This window comes from Aphis gossypii, chromosome 1, assembly GCF_020184175.1.
Source record: "Aphis gossypii isolate Hap1 chromosome 1, ASM2018417v2, whole genome shotgun sequence".
Classification (NCBI taxonomy): Eukaryota; Metazoa; Arthropoda; class Insecta; order Hemiptera; family Aphididae; genus Aphis; species Aphis gossypii.
Genome location: NC_065530.1, coordinates 22,512,232 through 22,528,140, shown reverse-complemented (window position 1 = coordinate 22,528,140; position 15,909 = coordinate 22,512,232). Strand labels below are relative to the sequence as shown.

Below are 15,909 nucleotides of genomic sequence, written 5' to 3'. Positions count from 1 at the left end.
AATACTCGATTTAAAATTAAAATACTAGGCTGCTTTAATGACCTAAACCTAATATCTAACTTCAATTCGAATTGAATTAGTTGTTGCTTAATAATTATACGAATTACACAGATGTATGTCGATATATTTATATCATTAAAAACCCATGACGGTACAGAGAACCTAGTCTATAGTAGTTAGTAGTCTGCTTTTGATGCACACCTGCAGTGGTGCTCAAGATCAGAGATCTATAAAAGTTTCAATAGATCTTGTCTTTAGTCTACTGCTGGCCTATAAAATTTATTTATTATAATTATTATCTTGTGCAAGTACGTTATTTTAGATAACATTAATTTTCATTGTTACCGCGGTTGTAAAAATATAAAAGTAATCTACAACCTCGGTTGTAACTTCCACAATGTTATCCATCAATAATAAATACTCTATCAGCTGTGATGATAACGTGTACAACAACTTTCACGCAAGCATCCATTGGTTTTTTAACGATGATTTGATGTTTTAATTTTTTTAATGTCCTATATAAAATATTTAAATTTAAAAATGCTTTTATTTTACCGCAAAATTTAAATATTGTAAAAAATCAAACATAAATGCACAGAAAGTGTGTACTATAATGTACTAATATTTATTACATTTAATAATAGATAGTCCATAAAATATATTATATATACCTATAGACATGTAATATAAATAGCTAAAAAAAGTCAACATATTTTAAAATTAAAGGCACCATGTATTGAAAATAATAATACTCTTATTTTAAGTATTTACGGTTATTCGTTTTTTAAATTACATCAAAATAAAATAAAATGATTGATGAGAAACTGTTAGTGTTAGTGCGTAAATATTATATTCCATTTCGCCAAAACGCAGTGGTGAATACTGATTCTGATGTATAGGCATGCTCATTTATCATAATGTATTATAGTTCTATTTAATTTATAATTAATAAATAATACACAAGTTTGTATTAATTTATATATAAGACTTTAATTTAATACATATTATATACAATAGCACTTACTTAAATAATACTTTAATTGAGACTTGACTAACTCTTTTTACTAAATTAAAAAAAATTGCCATTTACTCGTACACGTAAATTTTATAAATTACGTTGAAGAAGCACAACAGAATGAGCATGCCCCGGGTGATTATACGCGGCAGCTAGTAGAGGGGGTCTCGGAGTAACTGGTTTTTTACAACGATAATAAAGGTCGTATAACTTGTGCACACATCTATCGCATGCTCTGTCTTTAAATGTTAGAATAAAGATAAACACAGATACCTAAGTAGGTATAACAGAAATAAATGAATTAATGTAACACATTAAATTTCTCGTAAAATACGTAATATATTATTAATTATAAAATAACTTTTGTATTTTGATTAATAATGTTTTTATTTCTAAGCATGCGGCGCATGCCTGGAGAATTCGCCACTGCCAAAACGTGAACTTCAGATAGTCATAAAAAATATTTGTAGTATTACATTTAGTTTTTTTAAAATACAGGAATAATTACTTTTTAAATATTAGAGAAGTACCTAGAGATAATAGTCTATTAAACACTTTATAGATGGATAATAATTAATAGCTCGGTAATTATATTTAGGTATGTTACATACCTTGCATACCTACCGCCTACCTTTATATAAGTACTGTGTTTTGTAATATTAAAAAATTTCTGAATAGACTTAACTAAGTAATTATTATTAAAAAATACTTTATATCACATTATTCTAAATTTAAAAGCTTCTATAAAAAAAAATTGTGACTATCAATTTTTAATATCTTTCAATTATGAAATAAACCATTTACTAGGAAAGTAAGAACCTTGTATTACATTTTCAACTATTTTTATTCATTCATATTTTAAGATTCTGAACGAAGTGATAAATGTGTTTAATTTTATAATGAGGTGTGTTTTGTGTGTGTGTGTGTACTCGTATGTACATGTAGCTTGTACAAACTAGTCGAAATAATGCTTCAATTTCAAGCTTGGGGGTATGGTTTCTGAAGTCAAAGTGAACATCTTTGGTACATTATAGAGGTCAAAAGTAAAAAGTTGCTTTCATAAAAATCGGGAAAAACAAAAAACTAGTGACGAAAAAACAAAAATTTTTGAGTAAAACCAGTTTTTGACAAAATCGATTTTTTTTTTTATATGGTTGTAGGTAAATCAAAAACGAATCACTTGAAATACTTAAAATATTCACCAAATGTTCATAATAGCGTTATCTATACACGGTTAAATTTTCAACATTTTTTTATTTATTACTAAGGCTAATAATTATAACACTAAGTTTTCCATAAGTTTCTCTTTAAATAGTTAAAGAAAAAACTCGAAGCTTATAATAGGAAAAATGTTATGAACGTTTCGATTTTAAATTTTTACGATTTTAAATATTTGTTATTATTCAAGAAATATAAGTCATAGATAACTTGAAAATTTCACTAGTTATTTAGGTTGGCATTTTCTTTACATAACTTAATTTTCAAAATATTTCGCTCATTTTAATGCTATTTATAGGCATTTGAAATATTCGTTTTTGTTTAGTTTTTTTTTTTATAAATATCGATAAAAAAAATTTGGCTAAGTAAAATACTTGAAAATTTAATACAAAGTTCTTCATAAGTTAATCTCATAGTGATTTAAAAATTATAAGAATACATATTGGCACAATTTTTTTTTATTAACATTTGAACTTCAAATGTTAATAAAAAAAAGAATTGAAAATTTAATATAAGATTTTCCTTAAGTTTGACTAACAAACTATGATGTATCATTGTATAGGTATACAATGATACATACTTATCATTGGATTCAAATTTAATACATCCATTATAGTGACCTACTATACAGCAGAGCATGATTCACTTGACCACTCTTTTTTTTATTGAAAATTTTAAAGAAAAATAATGAAAATTTAAATTTTCTATAAATAACTCAAAAATGTCAAAAATATAATATATTATAAGTTATTATTATTAGGTACTATAATTATGTCTTCTTTAGACATTGACATCGTATTAATTTTTATATTTGTTTTATGATTGTAATGATAGATATTTGTGTTATTAGTTGTAACTTATTTTAACCATGCTTATAATTAATAGTTAAAAGTATGAAAATTGTGGCCACCTGGCACCTAGTTATTACAATAGTGTCAATATTATTCAGACGAGTGTAAAATCTGACGAGTAAAAATGATATTATTTATTATCAAACTTGAAATATTTATAAATTGTAATACAAATAGTAAAATAAGTCATAATCTATTTACAAATCGTGAATATTAATATGTATTTTATTTAAAGAGATAATTAATTTATATTTATAGCGGTAATATGATATAAATGTACAACGTTTATTTAAAATGTTTTTTATTTTGTAAATGTATTATTGAATTATATTACAATGTAAACCACTAACCAGGTGTGCCCAACACGCGAAAGTATTCCAACCGGCCTGTGACCATTTTAAAAAAAGTATACCTATTTGTAGGGGTAAAAATAAAAATAAAAATTATAATGTAAAAAAATGTTAAAAAGCTTTAAGAATTCCAAAATATTGTACAATTTTTATTTTTAATTATTAAAATTGAATAAATAGAAAAATATATTTGATTTTAGATTATTAATAGAATTATAATTTACATTATTTTTTTTATAAATATATATACGACCCGCAGAATAAATATAAATTTCGGATGTGGCCCGCAAGTTAAAAATGGTTGGACACGCCTAGTGTAAGCAATTTAATATTATTTATAACACAAATAATACAATACAATACTGCTCTGACATACTATACTTTTTATTAATATTTTAATTAATAAAAAATATCATAAATCTGATTTTGGTAAAGACTATTAGTATAAATGTTTGATTACCTAATTATAATTATATAATACAATATTAATAGCATTAATAAAGGTATTCAATTATAATATTATCATTTATCATATTATATTATTTCAACGATATATTAAATTAACTAAGAATATTAACAAAAAAAAAATAAAATAATAATAATAAATAGAAATAATAATAAAATTCAGAAATAGTGGTTACATTATTATGATAAGATAATATATTTTCGGTGGCTTATAAATTATATTTTTAATTTTTATAATATTATAAAAATTAAAATAAATCTAGAACTAATTATATGACCCCGGTAGTATATTTTAAATCAGTGTAAATTAATATAATTTATGTAACTATTCTATATTAACCAGTCACGTCTACAATTTTTTCGTCTTTATCTTGTTGAATTTCTTGTCCTATATGGTATTTTTAAAAACAATATATATAGTAATATTATTTATGTAAATGTAAAATTGCAATGTAGACTGTAGAGTAAGTGCATTAAAACTGAGACAAAAATAATATTAACCACTTTCACTAGACTATTCTCCATGTTCTTTTTGTGAAGTCTCTTTGAAAAAAACTTCAAACTCATCAAAAATTGTTTCACTTCCGATATAGTCTAAAAATATAATAAATTATAATAACGATTAATATATAAAACGAGTTTAATATTTACTAATGTCTAATCGACTAAACGTATGATATAGGTACTTGTTACTGGTAGTAAAAATGTTTCTTTAAAAAATATTTAAGCTTTCAAAATACAAATTTCTTCATTTTTTTTTATGAGAAAAATATAGTATGTAGTTTTGGTATAACTCAATCATAAAGCTGTTTAACACTAAAAAAGTGTATGAGGGTAACACTTATAACAATAAATATGTAATAATATACTATAGTGTTTAACCAAGTATGTTGAAATACCTAACAATACTATCATGGGTGCCCATAACTCATAAGTAACATTTTAAGGGGGGTCAAAATAAGAAAATTTTCAAATGTAAGGTAATAAATATAATAATGATATCATGGTAATATTTATAGAGCTACAAGTTTTAAATATTTTTTGCCTAGGGAGGGGGAAGTGCCCTATCTTGCTCTTCCCAATGCGTGCCCATGAATACTATTAAATTTATTAAATATTTGATTTCTACAGTTAACTTTATAAATAATTTAGTAAAAGAATAAAGATAGATTATAAGTACAAAGCTATATTTTTAATGATGAATAAAAATAAAATACTTTAAAATAATATTAAAAGTCGCATACCTTTAAATAAATCATATTTCTTTTTGAAAAAGTCGATATGAAACGGTAACACTTCTAAAAAGACATAATAAAAATCACAAAAAATATTATCGTGATAGATGTGTGGAAACAAACAAATTATAATCATAACAAAAAAAATTATTTAATTTTTCAATGGACATAATTATATTTTGATATAATGTGTCAAAGTAAAATTAATTGAATCCGTATATCCTTATATAGTTATATATCCGTATGTAATAGTGATTTTAAGTCAATAATTGTATTATCATACAATAATATATAAACACCATCAGAACAGGAATCAAAATCTATTTATGGTTCGTAGTATTAAAAAAAATAATGAGAGTTTTTGAAAACACTAAATGTAATATTATTTTTAAATTTTGTTTTTGGACTGTTCATCATTATATTTTTAATTTATTTAACATTTCAACTTTCAACAATGAACAATAATATTATAATTAGATATCATGGATATTAAACGTGCGTGACAATTTACGAACGGGTACAAAATATTTAGAATTTATACTTTATATTTTATAGCACAACTTACTATATTCAATAAATAAATTAGGTAAATAATATTCTATGGGAAAATTGTTATTCCATAACATATATCAACATGAAAATACTTAAAATTATGAAAATATTATAAAAAATTAAAATTTTAATTTATAATAAATATTAATTTTATTTATTATTAATATTATAATAAATTAAAAAATTATATTATAAAAATGCAATTACCTATATTTAATTTTCATAACTTAGAATTTAAAAATTTACATCATATTGTTATTGCAATAATTATATAATTAAATAATATCTTACTCATATTTTTCATTCTCATTACGTAACAATTATAGCTTTCCAGTCGCATTAAATATGCTGCGAACATAAATGTATAAAAATTGATGAGTATTTTTATTTAAAATTCCAAAGGAGGGTTTGTAATATATTATAGAAATAATACATTACAAAATAAATAATATAGAAAAGCATACGTGATTTTAAATTGTTCACCCGATCTATGGTCATAACTTTCACTAAAAATATACAAAATATTATAAATAATTATTAGTTGATGAGTGAAATAGTACATTGATAAATAATATTTTATTATTATAATATTGATACGTGTATGGTTAAAATTCTGATATTACAAAAAGGTAAGTAAATATTAAGTGTAAATGTTTGAAATTTGAATTTAGTCTTAAGCTACATAATTACATAACTAACGTTTTAAAATTACCTACTTTATGAATAACTAAATTTATTTTGTAGATTGCCATATTTCATTATTTTTATTATGTTATATTGTAGTAAGACAAAGCTAAATAACATGGATGGTCGTAAGTATCTTAGTGGTGCTGCATATAAAAAACTAGCTTTGGCAAAAAAAGTTAAAAATGAGGCCATTGTTAAAAAATGTAATAAAATCAGTGAAATGTTTAAGAAGAATGCTGCTAGTAAAAGATTGTTTACATTTTTATTCCATACAGCAATAGCTCACATTTCCTAATTTGTTTAATTAAAGTGATTTATTGTGAATTGTATAAAATCTTTATTGTAACTGCTTTATATCTTATATAAACAGTGCTTAATAATACTTAATAGATGTATATACCTAATAAGAAAAAATTAAAAAAGAAACAAATCAAATCAAAGAATGTTTTCCAAAGCTTATTGATATTTAATTATACTTCGTAATTTTGTCATCTCCCATGTTGAATATTTTAACTTATAATTTATGTAATAAATGTTTGAAGTTTGGTAGAATTGCATTTTAGAGATTACTCATAGTTCTATAAAAGCTAATTAAAATTTATGTCAAAATAATCTTTATGCTATAATTTAGAATGTAGATAGTAGGATAGGTCTTAGGCGCACACCAATTCAGTAAAAAAAAATAATTGTCAAGACCCGGTACATTAAGCTGGCCGCTTCTTTTGTAATGCTTTGGTTTGCGCCCAGCCATAAATATAAAATAGCATACGTTTTTTAAATTTGTTCAGCAAATAATCCATTGAATTATTATTCTCCAAATCATTGATCTTATTTTCCACTAAAAATATACAAAATATTATAAATAATTATTAGTTGATGTCAAAAAGTAATAAAAAATAACCTAAAAAAACAAAGTAGTCTATATTGAAATAAGAGAAATCACTAGCTAAAAAAATACCGAAAGAGTCGCTTATACCTATATAGTATCCACAGATAGAAATCATAAAAGTAAAATAAGTGGCCATGAACTAAGATAGTACTATCTTAATTTGTGATACAGTAATTGTTGACAGTACCTCATCGTCGTGTGTGCAAACCACGATTATAAATCGTAATAGTTCTTTATAATCGTGGTGCAAACTTAACATAGTAAGTTAGAAACTAATGATTAATACTAGCATATGAAGTACGAAACGATTCTGAGTGGAGCGTAGGATCCTAAACGGCTCCCGTCTATTGTTTGCTTTTTTCCAAACGGCTCCCGTCAAAAAAGGTCTAACAAACAGGTAAATACCTAAACGGCTCCCGTAGAAAAAAATTAAATTAAAGCTCACTCATGTCAGTACACCTAAATTTTTTAAAAGAACTAGAGTTCGTTAGGAAACAAATTTTCATCTAGTGAAATAACACGTATGAATTAGGTATATAAAAAATTTGCCTAAAAAAATTGCGAAATATATGATTTTTTTTTTATATTTCTACTTATTTGTATAATATACCTACATTGTACATATATTTTTTATTATTTTTTTAACACTAAAATTTAATATTATTTTAATAAAAAATACACAATATATGATTTTTCTGTATACGTTTTATAATTTACTTATAAATTTACTTTTATTATTTACGACCGAGTGAAGACTACGTGACAGGTTAGTTTCGTTTTTTTATAGTAGGTATATTTAAACTTTTATGACAGCTGCATTTTTTTGAAGTCATATACTTATATTAGGTTGAATTAAGTTTTGTCTATAATATTATTATACATTATTGCTACATAATAATCCCACCAATTAGGATTTTTCATCATCAACGAAGGCTTGTTAGAACTAAGCCGAGTCGAAGTGATTTTAAATATATGACCGCTCACCGGCGGTGGGGTATCATAATCACCAGATCCCCATGACTTAGAACATTGAACATTAAGCTTTTTGTTTAGTTGACCATTACTCTCAGTTTTATGTAATTTTATCATGTCTATTTTAAGTCAGAAAAATAATAAAAACGAAACATTTTGTATTATTTTAAAAATTTAACTATATTTTCTATTAATTATTATTTATTGATATTTTATATAAAATGTATTATTATGTAAAATACGTGGATATATGAAATATTTTTAATTTCTTGTCCTTCTGGACTATTATTTTAAAACTTAAATTATATATATATAATATAGGTAATTACTAATTAGGTGTGATAGACGTAGACGATAGTATATTATATACTCGTACTAACCTATAGTAATTGAAAAAAAAATTTAACTTACATCTTTTTTGAAAATTTGCGCTCATATATACTGTAAAATAAATGTAATTTTTAGTTTAAACATAAATTGTGTAGTATTGTTAACATTTACTATTTCATAGTTAGTAAAAAAAGCGTACTTACACATTGAGTATACTGCATGTAAAATATACAAGTTATTAATTTTTTTATTTATAAATATAACAAAGCATTCATTAGGTAGGTAATAATATTGGTTCGTGATTTAATAGGTACTAGATTAAAGGAACCTGTATATACTATTTTGTTTATTACCTAACTTAAATAATTTAGTATTTTGTTTAAATAAAAATGTTGTGTGATAACTTTATAAGTTTTGCCATTTACATACCAGATTAGAACTAAGAGTATATAAATCATATTTAAAAAAAAAGTCGGCAAGTGGGTACCGCTCTGCTGTACATTAGGGGGTGGGGTGGACTTCGGACTAGGGTAGGTTAAATTTGAATGCAATGATAGGTATCATTGTATACGAAAAACGATTCTGAACGGAGATAATTTGTCAGTCTAGAATATTTAACATTAGATATAAATATAAACAATTTTATGAATTTTGAACAACAAAATAATTTGCAAATATTCATGATTTTGACGAGTTTTTGTCAAAATTTGAACTTCAAATGCTAATAAAAAAAAATTGTGCCTATGTATTCTTATAATTTTTTTATCGCTATAAGAATAACTTCTGAGGAACTTTGTATTAATTTTTCAAATATTTTTACTCCGCCAAAAAAAATTTTATTGACACGTCAAAAAAAAATTCTTAGGAAAATTGAAAATTTCATTTGTCTATAAATATCTCAAAAAAAGTCAAAATATTTTGAAAATCAAATCACGTAAAGAAAATGACAATTTAAATAACTGGTAAAATTTTTAAGTATTTATGACTTATACTATTTGAATAACAACAAATATCAAAAATCGTTTTAGGCTAAACCGTTATTTAACGTGGTTTTGTAAAAATTTAAATTTCAAATACTCATAAAAATTTTTTTGTCTGAATCCGGTAGAGTTTTTTTTGCAGATATTTGAAAAAAAATTTATGGAGAACCTTGTACCAAATTTTCAAAACTTAGTTATAAAAGAAAAAATGTTTACGATTTTCCAACCACAAAATTGCGTATAAATAAATATATATAATACGTATTATTCGTATTAAATTTTCAAGATTTTCTGGTCAGCCAAAAAATTTTTATCGTTATTTAAAAAAAAAAATACTTAGAAAAATTGAAAATTTCAATTGTCTATAAATAGTTTAAAAAAACTCAAAATTCTTTGAAAATTGAACTGTGTATGGAGAACGCTAATATAAGCATTTGGTAAAAATTTCAAGTATTTACATCGATTAGTTTTTGAGTTATAGCAAAATAAAAAATTCCATTTTGACGAAAACTGGTTTTGCGTAAAAAATCCCGTTTTCCCCTCTTTTTTTACGGTTTTTCCCGATTCATTTAAAAAATATTGAACATTTTTAACTTTTGACCCCCCAAAGTACCAACTAAATTCAATTTCCTTTTCAAAGAGGGGCTGAAGTCTGCTTTACTGCTCCAAATGTCGTCGACAGACACAAAAAAAAAAAAAAGACAAAAAAAAAAAAAACACACATCATTGTAAAATCAATACATTCATCACTCCGTTCAGAATCTAAAAAATGTTAACAAATATTTTAGCTTTTAGGTTAAATTTGATTCATAGAAGAAATTCTGATACGTTTGCCTTATATATTTTATATTATTATAAGTTCTTTAAATGTAGATTGTTGTTTAGTTGTTGCTAGGGAATAGAAACTTCATAATTTTTTGCTTCCAGTTAGGCTAATAAAAATAAAAATAAATAAAAATTCTTTTTACGATTACAGTTCTTAAAATGATTAAATAAGGGTCCAGGTTCGAGTTCCAATTAAATCCATCGTAGTAAACTCGTGTTTTTACACAAAGACATAGGTTCTAAGTACAAAGCTACACCATTGGTTGAGTAAAGTATGTACTATCTATTGTTTGAGTTTCATATCGCGGACACTTAGTACGGTGAAAATAATTTGGTAGAAATTGATCGCGGATACTTTGTATGGTGATAAAAATTTGTAAAATTCGATCGCGGACGTCTTGTATGGTATAAATAAATCCGGAAATATATTTTAAAAGATGAGATAAAATTAAATTGCTTAAAACTTTAGATTGCGAATCATGATCGCGATATAAGTATGAGACATATGTGTTTGGTGTCACAGTATAAAAGTATTAAAAATTAACCTATTCACCCTAAAATAATATAAAATGAACGGAAATAAACTACCAAACTAAATTCAAAAATTTTTAAAAATTAGTATATGAATATACCATTTTAAGAAAAAATAAATCAAATATTCGTTTTAATTGTTCAAAAGTGACGTGGACGAGAAAATAGTTACTACAAACCTTTATGAACTTATATTAACAAACGGAAAGAATGGTACGCACCTAGATTCCCTCTTCAAATTTGGAATATCAGACATCAAACAATCAAAAATTCAAATAGGACAAATAATTTTAGCGAAGGATGGAACAGTTCATTCAATTTGCAATTGGAGGAATGTGCTAGTTATTTAAACAAAAACATAAGAAAAAAAAAACCGAAATACACAAAACAGAATTTACGAAGCCTGTGTACACCACGAAAATAAAATATTAATAAACATACAATTACTTGAAATAATTTGCCATACTTTTAATTTTTAAATATATATATATTATGATTTATGATTTATAATTGACAATGAATGTTTTAAAAATACATAACACGAATTGACGAATTTTCACTGTAACTATTATTATTATTTATGCATGTTAACTAACTGTATTTTGTAATAACAAATTATTTCTAACATATTTTCATGTCTCAACATTTTTTTTTACTTGAAATAGTACAAGCTATCCGCGGTTTTCATTTTTTGTGGATGACCGTACAAAGTGTCCTACAACCTAGTGGTTATCAACCTTTTTGGGTCCACAGCTCCTATTGATTTTGAAATAAAATATATGGCTTCCATACGAACATTTATAATAAACAAATTTATATTATTTTATCATTTTAATCTGACTTTATTTAATGATAAACAAGTAATTATTAATAATAGGAAACATTTTTTTTGACATTTATTTTTTTATAATTAAAAAATGAATACAATAATAATCATTTTCTTATTTAATGGGATGGTTGTGCTTGTTTTTGTTGTATAATATAAGCTCGATTCTCGTTTTCTTTTCGGTATTCAGTTTTTCTTTATATTTAACTCATAAATAGACCGAATTCACGGTTATCGCCACATACACACTCGTAACATGTAATAACATGTATTGATGCGCGAACTTAGCGGCCTCCAAAAAAAAAAAAAATGATAACAACACAGATGCCTAAGTAGGTATAACAGAAATAAATGAATTAATGTAACACATTATATTTTGTATTTTGATTAATAATGTTTTTATTTCTAAGCATGCGGTGCATGCTGAGCATGCCTGGAGAATTCGCCACTGCTGATAATATACGAACTAATGTGTATACCTATATATTATATTTCATAAAAGGCATTATTAGATAATAAATATTATGCTGATGAGAAAATATTCACACAATTTGGACTTTAATTTGAAAACCAAGGGCCTCGGAGAATTATAACGACGAGGTGGAACTTAGTTACATTTTATGACATTTCAAGTTCTTACGAAAGATCCTTAGCATTAAATGAAAATATAGAATCGATTTATAAAATGTATAAGCATATTCGAGAACATCATTTTACCATAGCAAACTGTAAGATAGTTTGTGAATTATTCAATTAATAGATTCCGAAGTAAATAGAAATAATAATATAGAATTCCAATATATAGGTCACCAAAATCTTATAAAGAGAGCTGTTCCATTCGAAAAAAGCACAAACTATGTTTGGACTCTATAACTATTTTTGTGTTCTTAAGTTCAACGAAAATATAAAGAAATTAATTGATAGGAACACTACAAAATTAAATGTTTTAAACTTTAGAGAAACAATTTAGGGTTATTAAACTTAAACAAGGAAAAGAAAAAAAATATTATAATTAAATTAACTCACGCTTTTTCAGACTTACAAAATATGACGGACGAATACAATATCAGAAAACATTTATTAAATCATTTCATTCAAATAAGCCTGATGTTAGAGCAATACATGTATTTGAGACCAGTATATTGTTCAACGTCATACAAACGGCTAGAATAGAGTTAATTCAATCCAGTTTGTTAAAACTGAAATAATTACTTAAATAATCATTAGACATAAAAGTAGGGTTACCAAGTAGTATGGTTTTGCCAATTAATTCAAACGAAAATAATGTACAGGCAATTTTGCCACTCTTAAATACCTATAATGATTTATTATTTTATTATTCAGATGACAATATTGTATTTAATTTACATATACTTTTAGACATTAGTTTACCAACACAAATTAATACTTTTTCTATTAATACCTAGGTTTACCAATTTGTACAAATAATAAATTTTCATATGTTAAACCTAGTCATAAGTATTTAACTATAAGTAGATCAGAAGAATTACATTCGAAATATTATGATTTATGATGAAATCGATCAAAACTTATGTAATCAAGTCAGTGATTTCCAAATATCCCCTAAAGTCTACAACCCCTTACATTATAGGAGTGTACACGCCATCTGCGAAGTGCTATTACTGCAAGATCAAAGAAAGTTCCGGACTGGTGTGAAGTAATGCATATAACTCTATGAGCAAATCTATTCCTTAAATTAAAATTTAAAAATGATTGAATTTATGCCACGCTAAGAGAAACTATACCTTTATTTGATCATGACAAATGAAGCGAAAATTATTTACTAGAATGAGTAAGCATACTGTCAATCGACGACACTTGGAAAGCAAATGCAACACTTGATACATTCATTTATACTGTATAGAATTAATAGGTATTCCAAATTCGTGGATCAAAGAACCAGAAGACTACTATGCAAGTGCGCGCCAGTAACTAAACCTATTATTATACCGATAATGCGTAAATGAACAATCGACTTTTATGGAATTTATGTGCTACGATAGTCGATATTTTAATAACAAGTGACAACACGCTCCGGGACAGTTCCGGAAACACGGGGAAATGATTTTAACTATAAGCCGCCGTCGATGCCGAACCTGCGAACAGCGCCATCTCTGGAGCGTTGCACGCGTACACGTTTTGATACGATGTCCTCTTAAAACCTATAAAAGCTTAGAGGAATCGAAAAACTTATTGTTTATTTGTATAGATTTCGGTTCTATGTATTGCGAAAAATGAATTCAAATAAAGATCCCGGTTCTTAGATTTTCTACAGGAACCGATTTAAGAACCGGTACTTTCGGTTCCGTTTCAATCCCCGGAGCCTGGTTGGTATAAAATATTGTATAATTATTGTAATTAAAAAGAAGCAACAGTAGTAAAATAAATAATAATGTATTGTTTTTCTACATCCTCTGACCTCTATTGTATCTTAAAAATATATTGAAATACCTGCTAAAAAATATCTCTTCAAATAATGTCCGACGTTTTCATCGACTTTAGGTAGAACTGAAAATAAATACGCATTATTCGATTATAAAAATTTGATAATCAATTTATAATTGACTATAATAGGTGTCATTAATTTATTAGATTATTAATTAAAGGGTAACAATTCATAAAAATCTTCTAATGAATTTAACCTATTATAATTGCCTACAAAAAACTCGCTATGCAAATCATTTGACAAATACATTTACTTTAGTAGAATGCAGGAGCGGGTTCAAAAATTTATCAAGGTGGGGGGTAATTCGATATGTAACGCTGAATATAACTATTATTTGTCACAAGTCACTTTGTAATAAATTTGTATACACAAACTCAAGGGAGGCGCATTTACCCTATTACCCTCTCCCCCTTCTTGGATCCGCCACTGGTAAAATTAATACATTAATTCCTTGGTTTCTAATTTAAAAAATACACGAAAAAAAAATAAAAAAAGGAATATATAATTCCAAAATGTCATTAAACTCCTATTATATCACTATATCAGTCAATTTCTAAATTAAATAATTTAGTGTTAGAACTTAGAACATTTAATAAATAATGGTTTTGTAGTTCAAGTTACATAATATTAAATAGGTAGGTATAAACTTATTATGCAGATAAAAATTACTTACACGCCATGACTAAAAATAATTAAAATAATTATATTAATTTTTACTTAATAAATATTTACTTATACTAGTCTGTAGTAATTACCTATTAATTAGAGTTATTAAAGGTGTAACGAATTATTTATTCTAAGAACATCAGGAAATATTTTATTTCACAATAACTACATAATTTGGGGCTAGCCAAAGCGAATAATTATAGATTATGATTAGAGTTAGGATGTTGATGACCTAAAAAACACATAGAAATGCCTTAAAAAAACTTCAAAAAATGTACTTAAAAATTATCTAAAAAGTCTAACAAAATAAGTGAAAAAAAATTATTTATAAATAATAATTTTTATTATAGATATGGGTGTAATTATAGTAATTTAAAATATGAATTATAATATTAATAAATAAATAAACAATAGACAATAGTAAACATTTAGATTTTAAGCATTATATAAAATTGACGATGTATAAAACAGACGATTTTGCTTTCGGCATATTTAAAATCGTTAAAATATAAAATTATAAAAATATCGATTAAATGGTGAACGCGGATGCCGGGATGCCGAATCACTACTGACAATAGTTCCTTTCACTGCAATTATAAGCACGTAAAATAATACATCTAATGTCTATGTCAATTTAAATCTCGTTTATCGGATTTATTCCATACCATTTATAAATATAAATAACAAACACAAGATAAGATACTAAAATTCGATAAACATAATTGATCGGCGTATGTCTAAAAGAGCACTTGTTTTATCAATGTATAACACCAAAAACCGCACAATAATAAAATTATTAAAAATTTTTTTAATGTTATAAAACTTTTCTTTAAAATCTATAATTTGTGAAAAATGACTCCACACTGTACAAAAACTACAAAAAATGACCTAAATAATGTAGAATGACTTAAAAATGTTAAAAAAAATGACGTTAAAAACAAAAAAAATGCAAAATAAAATTAGAATATTCTGCATCAGGGTAACATGAAACAAATTTTTAGCTAAGATAGAATTGTATAAAATTAAAGGAAAAAAAATGCAAAAGTCATC

The 15,909-nt window shown here is 25.0% G+C and overlaps 1 protein-coding gene across 1 annotated transcript; it reads right to left on the bottom strand.

Annotated features, from left to right (window-relative positions):
• Positions 1–3,203: 3,203 nt before the first annotated feature.
• Positions 3,204–14,315, bottom strand: LOC126548857 (uncharacterized). The gene is made up of 9 exons (XM_050197692.1): positions 14,199–14,315; positions 8,768–8,779; positions 8,646–8,675; positions 7,143–7,211; positions 6,151–6,192; positions 5,978–6,034; positions 5,144–5,197; positions 4,401–4,493; positions 3,204–4,287 (listed from the first exon to the last, which is right to left on the bottom strand). The coding sequence occupies exons 2-8, from the start codon at positions 8,769–8,771 to the stop codon at positions 4,414–4,416; spliced, it is 336 nt and encodes a 111-aa protein (XP_050053649.1). The 5' UTR covers positions 8,772–8,779; positions 14,199–14,315; the 3' UTR covers positions 3,204–4,287; positions 4,401–4,413.
• Between the last annotated feature and the right edge of the window lie 1,594 nt (positions 14,316–15,909).